The following is a 14483-nucleotide window of genomic DNA, read 5'->3' on the forward strand; positions in this document are numbered from 1 at the left end:
CGCTTAACCAGGCAAAACCACCTTTTGTTTTAAAAGAATACATATAATGTAATGTGAAATAATCTTTGGTAACATTTAAAACCCAAGCATATAATACCTGCAAATCACATTTCAGATGTACATCTCTTTGCTGCAGGGTTTTTTTACTGTAATATCTTTTTCTTCTAGTAAAATTCTGGTTAATAAAAAATCCTATGAAATATTCCATGCTCTGTGGAAGGGGGGGTGTGAGGGTGGTCCTTAGAATTGTGTGGTATCCCCATAGATCTGAAATCCTTTGACTATATTTTCCATGGATCATCTTCTCACACAAATACAGGAATTGTCTTTAGTTTGTATGAAATAAGAAGCACTTGTATTTTCCAGCAGGGAATGGCATTGTTGCTTGTTTCAACTGTGTTTAGGGCCTGGAAAATAAAAATCAGACATTTTATTGTTCATCATTACCCAAATGTAAGTCACATGATGGTTTTTTTTCCTCCTTCTCTTTGCCTTTCCTATCACCTCTTTATTTCTCTTCCTAGTTCCTTTTTGGCTTTCTCCTGGTGCTCAGTATCTGCTCAGTTTCCTGGGGTTTTCTTACTTTCAGAGTTTGTAAAACTCTTTAGATTTTTGTGTCACCAAAAATAAGGTAGAGATCACTCCCCAATGTCAGATATTTTCTGGGACCTCTGGTTTTGAAAGGAATGATGAATCTGACTCTATGTTCTCAGAAGGTTTATTTATTACTTTATGGTCTATATTATATTAAAGAATACTAAACTATACTAAAGAATAGAGAAAGGATACTTACAGAAGGCTAAAAAGATAATAATGAAAACTTGTGACTCTTTCCAGGGTCCTGACACAGCCTGACCATGATTGGTCATTAAGTCAAAATAACTCACATGAAACCAATGAAACAATCACCTGTGGGTAAACAATCTCCAAGCCACATTCCAAAGCAGCAAAACACAGGAGAAGCAACTGAGATAATTATTGTTTTCCTTTTTCTCTGAGGCTTCTCAGTTTTCCAGGAGAGAAATCCTGGCAAAGGAATTTTTCCAGAGAATGTGATGGTGACACCCAATGTTCACATATTATCCACTACTTCTGGAACCTGTTGTGGTCCCTAGTGAATGACTTTGTTCCTGTTCCCCAGAGTAATCCTAGCCCCAAGCACCTGATATTATAATAGTATGTGCACACTGTCTGGGAAGTTCTTCTGAAGCTCATGAGAGCATGAAGACACCATGGTAGCTCTTGCTGAGTCTGTCTAGCACTGTAAATCAGGAAAATAGGTGGTTTTTGTCAAAATAGAAACCTTCAAAATGTCCCAAGTGATTCCTGTGACCCTGCTCAGAGGAGGATGTTGAAGAAAAATCCTGATGAGCAATTTACTTACGAGTACCTGCCTGACATCTTCCTCACAACAGCAATTATTATTCCTGCAAGGATTCCAACTGCAACAATGATTCCAATAATTATTCCAAGCAGTGCAATTGTCCCCAGACCACCTGCAAGAAGAAATTGGGAATGTTAGTATGTACCTCATGGAGACCATTGATAAGAGGCTACTGGTAGACCTGGTGCTGTTCTACTACATCCCACTCCTTGGGGAGATTTGTTACTTGTGAATTCTAAAGTAGATTTGGATGTTCAGCAGCCTGGTATTGTATTGTGTTCCTCCCAGAAAATGGAAGGAATGATGGATCTGACTCCATGTTCTCAGAAGGGTAATTTATTGCTTTATGATACTATATTATATTAAAGAATACTATACTAAACTATACTAAAGATTACAGAAAGGATATTTACAGAATGCTAAAAAGATAATAATGAAAACTCCTGACTCTTTCCAGAGTCCTGACACAGCTTGGCCCTGATTGGCCAAAGAGTGAAAACAACTCACAGCAGAATGCAATGAAACAATCACCTGTGGGTAAACAACCTCCAAACCCATTCCAAAGCAGCAAAACACAGGAGAAGCAAATCAGATAATTATTGTTTTCCTTTTTCTCTGAAGCTTCTCAGTTTCCCAGGAGAAAAATCCTGGGCAAAGGGATTTTTTTAGAGAATGTGAATGCCACAGCCTGGAGCCATGCCTTTGGGCTGGAGGGCTCCATAGGGATGTGGATATGGAGACAGTGAGCAAGTGAACCAGGGAAAGCAGTTTAGGGAGCAGCTGTGCCTCTCCTGAAACTTTTATTTGATGGCATGGGCAGGAAGGGCTGCTGGAAGGGGAATTGCCTGACAGTAACATTTCTCCATTGTCTTTATAAGCAAATCTTGTCTTTAATACCTTCATCAGTTTTCTCTGTTTCCCCACTTCGTTCACCTGTAAAGACAGAAAAACAATAATTACTCCCTCTGCTTTGCACAGTGTTGCCTTCCAATTTGAAAGGTTATATCCAAGGAAAACTTTTGTTCACTTTGTCACAATGGTTTGAGGTTGTTCTTTTGATAAAAAAAATAGCAAATAAAGTTTGAGAGAGTATTTGAGATTTCCATATTGTTTAGTAGATGGCAGCATAACTTTGATGTGTAAAAATAGAAGTGAAAGGGATTTTTACCATCAACACTTTCTGTGTTAACTTCATAAGCAGTAGCATTTTCAATTTCTCCCTCCTGGATGAAGCTGCTTTCTGTGGTCTTCAGGTCTCCAAACTGCAAAACATTTATTACATTGTGTAGTCTTGTGGGCAATGACAAGGGGGAAAGAGGGAAAATCCCCCTCAGTACATTCAGTCTACATGTTTAAAGTAACATTTAAATTTCTTGGTCTGTCAGGTGTGGATGCTTGTTTAGCTGTCACCTCTCATGTTTGACTTGAGTACAGTGACCAAACAAACCAGGATAAGCTGATTTGTCTTCTCAGTTAGAGGATTTCTACATCAGATCTCTTGGTAAGACTGCAGAAGGTGTAGAAGGCTGCAGAATTTTGCAGAATTGCCTTTTTAGGGTGGGTTTTTGTACAGCAGTTTTTGAGTTTAGTTTCACTGAAACTGTTTAAAAGATACTGAATTGGAAGAGGTGGGAAGTGGCAGTGAATAAGAAGGCAGCATAAAGGATCTTTTATTTAGCATTATATACTCACAATTGTTGGTACTTCAAATTCTGTGTCATTTCTGTCTCTGAAATCACTTGTTGCACTTTCTTCTCCTTCTAGAACTGAGCTTGCTGCATAAAATTTTAGAAAATTAGTCAGAATTTTCCTTGGTAAAGGTTCTGGCTCCTCTGAGAAACAAACTTTATCAAACATGATCTCTGTGTGGTGTTCTGTCTCCCTGCCCTTGCCCACATGGGAATGGGAAATTATTTGGAATAAACTTGAATTCTGTTATACTCTTGCCCAAAGCAGTAGGACAAAAAGCTGAAGCCATCACTTAACTCTGATACAACCTTGAAACATACTGGTGACTAACATTTTGTCCAAGAAATTATTTCCTTTTTTATTAAGAAAATTTCTCCAAAGTGGATGTGATGATTCCAGATTTCAAGCTAAGAATTACCTTCTGTATTGGGATAAATTCCTTCAAGCATCTTCCGTTTTCTAAAATAGGAAAAGCTTTCTCCCATCTTTCAGCTCAGCCCCAGCTGCAATTTTCCTTTTAGACCTGCCATCAATGCTTATGGGTGCAGCTATAATTTGGAAATATTCCTACACAAATCAGTCCTGAGGCTTTCCTGAAGTTGCAAACCTTATTTGCCAAAATTTGAATTTTTAGATAACAATGTAAGGATTGTTTTTTGTTGTTTATTTTTTTTTAATTGTAGACTTCTAGTTCATCTGTGCTCTTTGATAAAATGGATATTTAGATTTTGGCCCACACAGTGCTGTTAATTTATAAATACAGCCAGAATTCATCAATGGGGAAATGAGCTGGAATAAGGTAGAACATGAGAGGCAGGGCAGTGTGGAGATAACTGGCAGTACCAAGAATGTGCTGAAAACCTGAAAACCAAACTATCATTAAATTCCATTTTGTGCTGATTCATAAACCTGGGACAGGCAGAGTGTGATGTTAATGTGCTGTGAGAGCTCCTGGGAGTTTGTGATTCCTGGTGAATTCCAGATAGCAGTGCTGAAATTTAAGCAAAGAGCTAATAGTAAATGTCCTGAGCAAGAACTTGGGGCAAAAAAAGCACTGAAAATTTCTTTCCTGGACTCCAATTTTGCATCTATCCTCTATTTATCAAAGCAACCAGATCAGAAGAAGGACAGCTCTTGACAGTTCTTTTAAAAATGAAAATTCCTGTACCATTTAAATATCTTAGGTATGAGAAATATTCGCAGCCTCTTTGTGTTATTAAATCATAACACTTTCTACTAATGACACTTTTTATTTAGTGTTCTGAAAACATTCTCATCTCCTCTGCATTGGACAATTTCTGAATTGCTAGATTGATTCCAAATACTTTTTATGGAAAACTTTGCTACTCCTAAATGCACTCTACTTGTTTTATAAATGATATGGAGGCAAATAAACAGCTTTTGTTCTGTGAATGAAAGGATGGGCATTTTGCTTGATAGCAGCCAGAAATTAATAAAAGGGTAGAATCTCTTTGAATCAGCTGTGTAAATATTACTCAGAATTTTTTTTTCTTTAATTGTGAGTTCTGTTTAAATTTTGTTCATTTTTACTTGCCCCTTTTCATATAAATATGTTATTTCAAATAAAAAAAAGCCAATATTTAATTTTAAAATTAGGAAAAAACATGTACTGGCATCTTAAAGAAAATTATTCAAGCAGAAGATGAATGATTTGCCATTGAGAAAAATAACCCCTGGTTTTTCTTCAAACTCTCATTTGAATTCTACTGGAAACTTGCAAATATTTTTCCTTGGCTTCCAAAACTATTTTCTGAACCAAACCAGAAATTTTTTATCCATCCCAACCAATAAAAGACTGAGAGCTTTGTCCCATTTCTAAGAGAGCAAACACTGAACTAAACTTAGATGTCTAATTCCATGTTTACTGAAGTAAATAGAATTTTATATTTCTGTGTCCTAATAAGCCTGAATACAGATGCAGCTCCTATTTAGGAGCCAAAGGGTGTGCAGGTAGCACTTTAGGCAGTTATAGATGAAGAAACTACATTCATGTTATGCCAACATGAGGCCAAATATAGTGGCTAATTAAGCCAGTCTCCCAGAAATCACCTTATAATCCATAGAAAGACTAGAACAGAGTAAATCAGATTCCAAATTAGATGTTAAAAATAATAATTTGGTCATTTCTGATTGAAATACCCCAGGTATTGTTGAAGTTGCATAAAGTGGGCTGACTGTTTGTTGTATATTTAGACACACTCTAATATCAGTGCAATTTAAGGTATAGCACTATTTTTTAATCCTTATTTTTTGCCTATTAAAAAATATCTTTAAAATGCAATACTGTGATGTACAATCACAGCTATGTAAATATTAAGTGTGAACAAAGAAATAGCAATAAAACTCAACAGCACAAAGGTGTATGGATCAGTTTACCTTGTAATCCCAGTCAGAACTGAGGAAACATCCTTTATTCACTAGCTGAAAATAAGCACTGATGGAGAAAACCAATTACTAGAGGAAAATCCCCCAGCAGAAGGTGAAATAAATTTTTTATGTTAACAACAAGCAGCTTATTGGGAGAAGCTGCTTATACTCCTGGCATGGCAGCAGCTTTCAGCCCTGAAAATTGCCTGAGAGTGAAGGCAGGAAAGGAAAGCATGTCACACAGCAAAGGTGTAGAAAATCAGTGAATGTCACAAAGAAACATAAAATAATATTTCTTTTTGCGATGATTTTCGCAGATTCTTGGCCATGAGTGGCAAGAAAACCTATTTCAGTGCTTTTGCCCTCTGATTGACAAAAGGAGGTGGCCCAGATTAATCTTGCCTAATTTTAGGTTCTTAATAAAGGCACCTAAATAAAGTGAAGACTTGCCCTTATCTTCTTTGATAGTCAGTAGGGAAAAACAAATTCCTCTGGAAGATAAATCATCACACCTGAGATTTGGGCCATCCTTGGTAGTGCTGCCTTTCCTTAATTGCAAAGGGAAACTGGAATATGGCTTCCCTATGAACTGCCCAAGGCTCAGACTGATCTGATCTGGTTTCTGTCACTCTGAAGGTCTTGTCCCAGCCCTGTTCAAGCTGAAATTCTGTACCTGATGCAGAATAATCCCTGGATTCTATTTCCAGGTTCATTTTAGACTGACAGTGGAGGTGGCTGGCTGGTGGTTAGGCACTACCAAATTATTACCCAGAGATAGACTGGGAGGCAATTTTTATTTGTAGGAAGGAACACTGGCTGCTAGACAGCTCTTTGTCAGAGAAAGTTGTAATGAAATTAAATATTGAAATGAAATTGGACTTTAAGCTTCTTTCACTGTACCCACTGCAGGGCTCAGCACCACTGCCACCAAAGGGGATGGAAATGGGACTGAAGGGGTGTGTGCCTGTGTCATTCCTGGATTTCATCTGATGTGGGCCAAATGTAGCAAGATTCAGGGCTGAGTGGTGCTTCTGCATGTGTTCTTAATATTATCTTAGAGGAGGTTGTAAATAAAAACATTGCCTCACAGTGCTGGGCTGTCTCCAAGGAGCCCCCTCTGTTTGCAGCTATATGTTGCTGCAGATGTGAATTAATCATTGCATCCCTTTCTGCCAAAGTTCCAGCTGGGAGCCCCTCAGTTCAAAGCCCCAGCTGCTCTCAGGCTGCAGCTTCTCACACCAGGACAAAATTTGATGTCTTTAAAAGTTTAATACTACTTTGAAAAACCTCCCTTGCTTAAGCATCCCATGACCCACTTAGGGGAAGCTGAGCTCACTACTTGCATGCACAGAGTGACAATTTACTACAGAAACCTCTTAGAGCTGCTCTCAAAGCACAGTGGTTGTGTTGGAAAGGAGAGGGAGTTGTAAAACTGTTGTTCATTAGCATTTCTTTCAGGTGTCTCCAAAACCAACAAAGATACTTCTGAAGATGAAAAATGTTGTAGGACCTTGCTTCTTTCCTTGCATAAACCAAAATAAACCCAAGCCCTAGTGGGTAAAGGCAGTTGTAAGCCTGTATTTTAGCTTAGTCCTTGAAATAGTAAGCCCTCAAAATAGAATGCTTCCATTTCTGATAAGAGACCAGGAGATAAAAATGGCAAACCTTAAAGGATTCCCTCCAGCAAGAACTGCAATAATCCTTTGCTCGTTGCCCTCTGCTTCTACATGAAAAAAGAAAACCAAAAAACCCAAAAAACCCAGCTTCAGTTATTCATAACAGCTAAAAATATTAACTAGCAGAGAGTTTAGCAGGATAGGTCACTTGGGACACATCACTTTTCTGTTGGAGATGTAACAGAGCAAACATCTGGAGCTGACTGATGGTTTTCAGTTTCTGCTTCCGGAATTGGTACAGACCAAGGGGTGTTGTTTGAAAGACTGAGTATGGATGAGTGTGTTGGCCTTCCTGTTTTGACTGCATTTTATTCAGCATTTATGTCCTGATACAGGAATTCCCTTCCTGCAGAAGTATTCTTCACTTAGAGACATTAATTGGATTGTGAGCAAACTGAGTCTTAGTATCTCATTACTGGAATTGGTTCTGTTGTAGTTCATTGAAAAATTCTGTTCATGGTGGTGGAGGTTTAACAAAAATGCATTATTTGCAAGGGATCTGCATTTTAAATACAGCAGCTCTGGAATTCTCAAAAGCAGTTTTGTCTGTGATTTGGCTTCATCCTCAATTTCAGTGTATTCCAGAGTCATGTCCAAAACCGTCAACATTAGATTAATTTTGTCTGAGAATAATTTTCCATTATTTTTATACTTTTGGATTTTTTAAGTATACAGGTGTCTCTTTTGTTGTGAAATCATTCAACACTTCCAAATCCAAGATACAAAATTTTTTTGCACTTTGAAAATGCAAGGGTTTGAAGAATATAATATAGTCGATTCTGGTGTTTGAATTTTGCAGCTTGACTCTTTGGACAGTTACAATTTTCAAACTTCAGAAAAGTAGGCAAGTTTGTTAATGAGAACTGAAATTCTCATTTTTGCCTGGGGCTCCTGCAAAATCATATCTGCAATATCCAGAGAGCTCTGTGTCCTTGGCCTGTTTGGGGCCACAGCATTGGCATTTTCTTTCTCTCTTAATTCTTTCTGGAAGCTGGAGTAATCTGTCATGTCCTTAAAAATCCCCTGGCGTGTATTTCAATGTCTAGACTGTTGTTGAGGAGAAAGTATGTACTGTGTAAATCCTGAAGTGCTTTCTGCAGTTTCCTGAGACAAAGACTGACAGCTCTGCTATATATAACAAAGGAAGCTGGATGAGAGAACACCAGAAACTCTGGAAAGGATCTGCCAGTTGGGAAAATGGTCATGAAGCACAAGGAAGGATTTAGCTCAGCCTGATTTAGAGCATGACTGACTTGGGTCAGGTATTCCATGTAGCATGTGATGACAATGCTTTGCTGAACTGTCAGAACCATTTCCTTTGCTCACCACACCCTGCTGCAGATGGGATTTTATTGCTGGGGCTGGCTCAGCCAAAGGAACTGTCCTGGTTTAAAAACCTGGTTTAAAGCCAGAGTTTAAATCAACAGTGCCAAAGTGGCAAAGAACCACTCAGCTGCTCGTCAAGTAATTCACATGTCTCAATGTTACAATATTGCACTGCCAGAAAGGCAAACCAAAATGTGCTTTAGCTGGGCAGATACAGAGAAGCCACTGCTCTTAAAGTGTGTACAATGATCTCCAACCAGAGCCACAGAGCAAAACCAGGAAAGGAAAAACTGCAAACTTCCTAAGCTTTGTCCTATGTACAGTGAAATCAGCCACAGAGCTGTGGGCATTAGGAAGGAAATGACAAACTCCATTACAGGACTTTCCTTTAAAATATTCCTTGCAGAGCTACAGATGAGTATTCCAAATTCTTGCTTTTAATAATGTTGCTGTGTCAACATCTGCTTTCTTGTCTGCTAAGAACACTAACCTCAGAGTTATCCCATTAATATGGGATAAAATTACTTTTTTATTGAGATTTGCTGCCCTGTGACCCTGTTTCCCTGTTTGCAGTTTTATAACAGTGTAATTGTTTCCTCTGATCAGTGAGGGATGGAATAACAAGGTTGGGCTTGTGATCAAGGTGTAAATGCCTCTTGTATCTTGCTGTAAAGTGGCAGAATCACAGAACTTTCAGTCTTTTGCTGCATGGCTGGCTAGGAGGAAGAGTTGCAGCCAAGACAAAGAAAAAATACAAAACTTAGTGGAAGGGATCAGCAAGCTGGGCAGATATGCAGCACAAAGCAGACATCTGCTTACAAATACTGGGATATGTAAAAGCAAATGGAAGGAATTAAGAAATGACCTCTAATACAGTAATAAACTCATCTTTCCCCTAAATGACTTCCTTCCATGGGCTCTGAGGCTGCAGCTGTGTGCCCTTTCACAGCTGCCTTGTTGTAGATTACTAACCCTTTGTATCTGCAAGCAGAATGTTTTGCAGATTCCTCATCTCATTTGTTTGAAATACTCATGCCAGACCCTGAACTGGAAACTTTTAGGAGTTAATTCTGTCCACACAGTGATTTTTGACTACCCACTTTATATTGCCATGCAGCAGGCAAGTTCCCTTCAAATGTGTTTAGTCTGACTTTTATATTCCACTAACAATAGACTAATGTTTGGATGGGTTTCATAGTCATAAAAACATTTTCAAGTGGGTTTGGAGTTGTGTGTGTCCCCATTAGAGATTTAGTAGTGTCTCAAGCTCTCCTAACACAGTACATGCTGCCTGAAAATGGTGCTGGTGTAAGAGCTGAATTGTGCCCTCACTAAGGATTATTCTGATGCTGGATGTTGCAGTGTTTGTAATCAACGAGTACAAGGATGGAAAAAACATGAGGGAGTCATAAAGCAACATGAGAATGTGCTCAGCATCAGCTTCCATGTCCTTTGAGAGGTTTTGGCCAAGCTTCTGAGATGGGGAGTTGGAAATCAATGGTGCATTTGTCTCTTATTTTTCCCTCATTTGTTTCTCTTTAGCACATCCCAGCATACCTATACCCCCAATGCCACATCTTTTCCTGCAACTCTGTGTAACAAACTGTGCACTGCAGAGCTCTGAGCTTTGCTGTGGGATCAGTCCCCATGGAGGGGATGGTCTGGGCACACACAGATCAGAGGGGCCCTTTGAGAGGATCTGGGAGGAAGGATCTGGCAGCATTTGGGCTCATCCTGTAATCCCTGACCACATCCAGACAAAAAGCAAACAAACCAACAAAACAAACGTGCCACCAGCCACAGTGGGCATTTCTGTGGTCCTTGTGTGGCTCACCTCAAGTGACACATGGAGAAACACCACACGGTCCTGCTGGAGCCTCACAGCCTGAAAACCTTCCTGCACTGCTTCATCATCTGCCTAAATGCTCTCCAGGCTCTTTGCTGCTTTGGGGTTTTTTGCTGGGTTTTTTTTTTTAGATGATTTACAAGTCCTTGATCTGAGGTAAATGCACAGATTGAGTAGAAACTGCTGAACTGCAGGAGCTGAGAATCTGGCCTCTCTGTTTCCAGTTTGAGTTAATGAAAGGTCCACTTGTAAGCCCTTAAATATGACTCTTTTCTTTGTTTGTGAAGTTACAGATTCAAAAACTAACTGTCAGAGTACAGATGTGCAAACCTCCCTGGTAATTTTAAATTTTTAAATCAGGTAATTTTTTTCCTTGCCTAGCTGAGGAGAAATTGAATTTTATTTGTTCTCTTCTGTCTTCCACAAAGATACTGCAAAATTCAGACTTGCAGACCTGAGATGAGCAAGATGATTTTCTCCTTTCTGTGATAATAATTTTGAGTATTGGGCATGTAGAGTTAGATTCATATGGTGAAAAGGTGCATATGGGGCATGTATAAGAGTACTCCTCTTCATGCAGGATGAAAGGTTGTGCAGCACTTATTTAGTAGAAAACTGGGTCCCTTTTGAGTCAAATGTGACTATTCCATTTGCTTTTACCACCAGCATTTACAGAGTTGGATTTTCAAAAGGCTTTGGAGTTGCCTGATTTTATTATTTAGTTTTGCCACTGCAATAGTGACAGGGTTTGGGTAAATCAGGACTGTATTGAAACAATCTTTTCTTGTGGTTTTGTCAATTCTCTTTGTTATGATTTTGAAAAACAGAAAGCTTTTTAGTCTTTCACAGTTGACTATAAACTTCAATTTCCTTTCTTATGATATAAACACTTTTAATCTGAATTATCCTGCCCATGTTCTTACTTTCAGTCCAAACCAAACGTAACATGACCTTGCATAAACCTGCCTTGCATAAGGAAATAAAATCTAATATTTGCCTTGAGGTAAGATCAGGCACATGGACAGTTGATACAGCCCAGGTGACGTGTGGTATCTTGTTAAACAATCATGTTAAATTTTGTTCATGTTATGTGACAGCCAACAGAGTAATCTCCCTCCCTGCTATGATACAGCACCATGGAAAGATTTGGAATCAAAAGCCAACTTCCATCTCAGCTCCTTTGGTCTGTCTGATTCTGTGTGTGAGGATTTGCCTGAGTTTTGGCATGCTGAATGAGATCAGAAGGGACAAAATGTACATAATAATAATAATAAAAACAATTATAATACTAATAGCAATACTTTTGGAAATTGGAAATATGCTTCCTGCTGGAAACAAAGCTGCTTTTCTCGATTTCATCTCAGTCCATAACCTGGAGTGCCCAGCCATAAGAAAAGGGTAGCTGCAGGTTATTTATGGCCTCTTTTAGGTTAAGAGGTGTCAGATGGAAACCTTTTTCCTCTAAAACTGTGTTCCCCAGAGGTTCATGGATCTGGATAAAGCCACTCCACCAAGCCCTCTCCATCTCCCTGTCACCCAGCAGAGACTGCTGAAGGTGTCATTGTCATTTCCCATCTCTTCTAACTTGTAATTGCTGATGATTATCAGTAAACAGCAGTGATAGACACGAAATACTCAAGGCTTATTTTGTCTGGAGTCTGTTCTCCTGCTGTATCCTTTGGAAGTTGTCCTAAATGACTGGCTCCATGTGAAGAAAAAGTCACAAACCCTAAACAGACACAGAAAACCTCACATACTGTAAATCACATTATTGATCCAGCTCTGGAGTTCAATGCAAACTGTAATAAAGGTAATAAAGCAGAGGTAATATTCTTATTCTTAAAGCAGGAAATATTCTTATATTTTTTTCTGATTAGTAGAGTTTCAGCTGAGCATTGCTGGACTCGTCTCAGAGTTGAGGGAAAATAAGCTGAAAAACTTCTCAAAAGCTTGAGGATAAAGGACCTTTTAACCTTTTAATTCTGGTGTCTTAGATTGCTTAAAGCAATTCTATAAAGTAGTGGTGGTTTTACCTCATTTCTAATGGCTTTAAATTTTGGTATACCTAATATAGATGCTTTTTAAGAACAAAGTGGCTGGGTGAGCCTGGAAAATGACTTTTGTGACTGGCCTAATATCTGTTGATTTTGGTTTTTCTGTGAAATTTTGTAGCATAACTCCAAATTTCAGCCTCACATTGTGACATACAGAAGACCACTAGAAGTTTCAAGTCAACATCCACACACAGTGTATGTCAATATATCTCCATTTTTCCAGCAGGATGACATTGATTGTTATCAGGCCAAAGTCAGGTAATTTTTGCAGTTTGGGTGTTCAGATCTAAGCCTGATGAGGAGATCTGTGCTTTTGAAGAGTGAGCTGAGTTTAGAGTTGCTGTTTTCAGAGCACTGGTATGAAGCTGCTGCTTGGAACGTGCTCCATGGCTCCAAGCTGCAAACCGTGCTGCCTCTTGGCCAGTTCACCCACATGAATCAAACTCTACTCAGAAAAACTCAGTTTCAAAATGACATTCCTGGAATCAAGTACTAGTCAGGGTAATTCTGATTTACTGTTAACGAATCAGCCTCCAATCCGTTAGCTGTAGAAAGAATTTTTAACAATAATGTCTATTTTACCTAAAAGTGTATATTGTATCTTTCTTATAAAATTCAAAATTAATCTTCTGAAATTAATCTTTTTGGTACGTAATGCTTTTCAAATTGGTCTTTGGCAAAAATTCCTCCTGGTTTATTTTCCCTCTTTGTATATATATTGAGCCACATATATAAGAGATGTATTATATTTATATGTATATAAATATATATAATACTTATATGTGTATATATATATAAATAATATAAAAATGTATGTATAATATATGTTATATATATAACATATATAAAATAGCTATATATATCTATTTATATATAAAATATATACAAAATAAATATCAAATAATATATATATAAAATAAATATAAAATAAATTATATATATATATATATATATAATGGCTAAGTTTATAATGGCTAAGTTAGACTCAGCAAAGCCCTGCATAAGCCTCAAATTCTAAAAGTCTGAAATGTCTCTAAGCACAGAAGTTAAACTCCTGAATGAACAGATTCACAAGTCACTTTCATAGAGTTATACCCATAATTTATGGCTTGCAGAGGCTGCTGTGAGTGTTGCAGTGAGACTGGAGCCATTTCCAAAGTCTCATTTCCAAATGCATTTCCAAGTGCAGGGAATGCCTCCCCTGCCCCTGCCCCTCTCCCTACCCTGCTCACACACAGAAAATTCTTTCCTAATGGAGTCAAACTCAGCCCATAGAAAACTTTTACTGCTTCTATCCCGATCACAGCTGTAGTAAGTGCCCTGTTGCAGCTTAAGGATTACAAAGAAAGTTTTACAAACAGAGTAACTTTGTAACCCATGAGAGAGCACAGAAACTGTTAAATTACAGGAAATATCTGGGAATAACTGTAACCAAACTTTCCCCTTACCTTCTTGAGCAAGTGCTGCAAAAGGCAGGCTCCCGAGGAGCAGGATGAAGAATGGAACTTTTAGAAACATGTTGGATCTGCTCAGAGAGTCGCTTTCCAATCCTGAGACCAGACGGATCCAAATTTGGGTTATTGGAGAATCGCGATGATAAAAAGAAATCACTGCGAAAAAAATACTTTGGTATTCCAAATATTCCTTCAGCTGCTGTAACGTGAGGAGGGGAGGTTTTCTCAGATGATAACTGAGCAGTTAAAGAAAGCTGAGAGGAGTCAGAGTTGTTTTCTTTAGCCAAGGGATGGGAGCAGCCTAAGGTGGTCCTCAATGAGCAGCCAGGCCCGCCCTCCCCACGCTGTTTGGTCAGGACCAAAGTTATGATCTCAGCTCAGATTTAAAGTTACAGGACCTGTGGTGGCTTTCAGAAGACTTTTATTTAGCAAGGGGGGAAAAGGAGTTTAGACAAAGCTAGGTGTTTGTTCCCTCCCTTCTGCAAACTGTCTTTAAAAAATACTTAAAAAACAACACCAAGGACACTTCTCTTGTTATTTCCAGCAGTGAACTGATGTTTTTTTTTCATTTCAAGGTGAGCCCCCATGTTTATCTAAGCAAGTGTGGTACTGAATGTGCATTTAGGGACACTGAAATAGTTTTTAGGGCAGGCTATTTAATTCTGT

At 38.5% G+C, this 14483-nt stretch overlaps 1 protein-coding gene across 1 annotated transcript; it reads right to left on the reverse strand.

Annotated features, from left to right (window-relative positions):
• Positions 1-1380: 1380 nt before the first annotated feature.
• On the reverse strand, positions 1381-14152 carry PDPN (podoplanin). The gene is made up of 5 exons (XM_063176779.1): positions 13812-14152; positions 3077-3159; positions 2553-2646; positions 2282-2317; positions 1381-1496 (listed from the first exon to the last, which is right to left on the reverse strand). Exons 1-5 carry the CDS (start codon positions 13879-13881, stop codon positions 1381-1383), a joined length of 399 nt encoding a protein of 132 aa, XP_063032849.1. The 5' UTR covers positions 13882-14152.
• Positions 14153-14483: the final 331 nt, after the last annotated feature.

The sequence above is a fragment of the Melospiza melodia genome, chromosome 26 (assembly GCF_035770615.1).
Source record: "Melospiza melodia melodia isolate bMelMel2 chromosome 26, bMelMel2.pri, whole genome shotgun sequence".
Lineage (NCBI taxonomy): Eukaryota > Metazoa > Chordata > Aves > Passeriformes > Passerellidae > Melospiza > Melospiza melodia.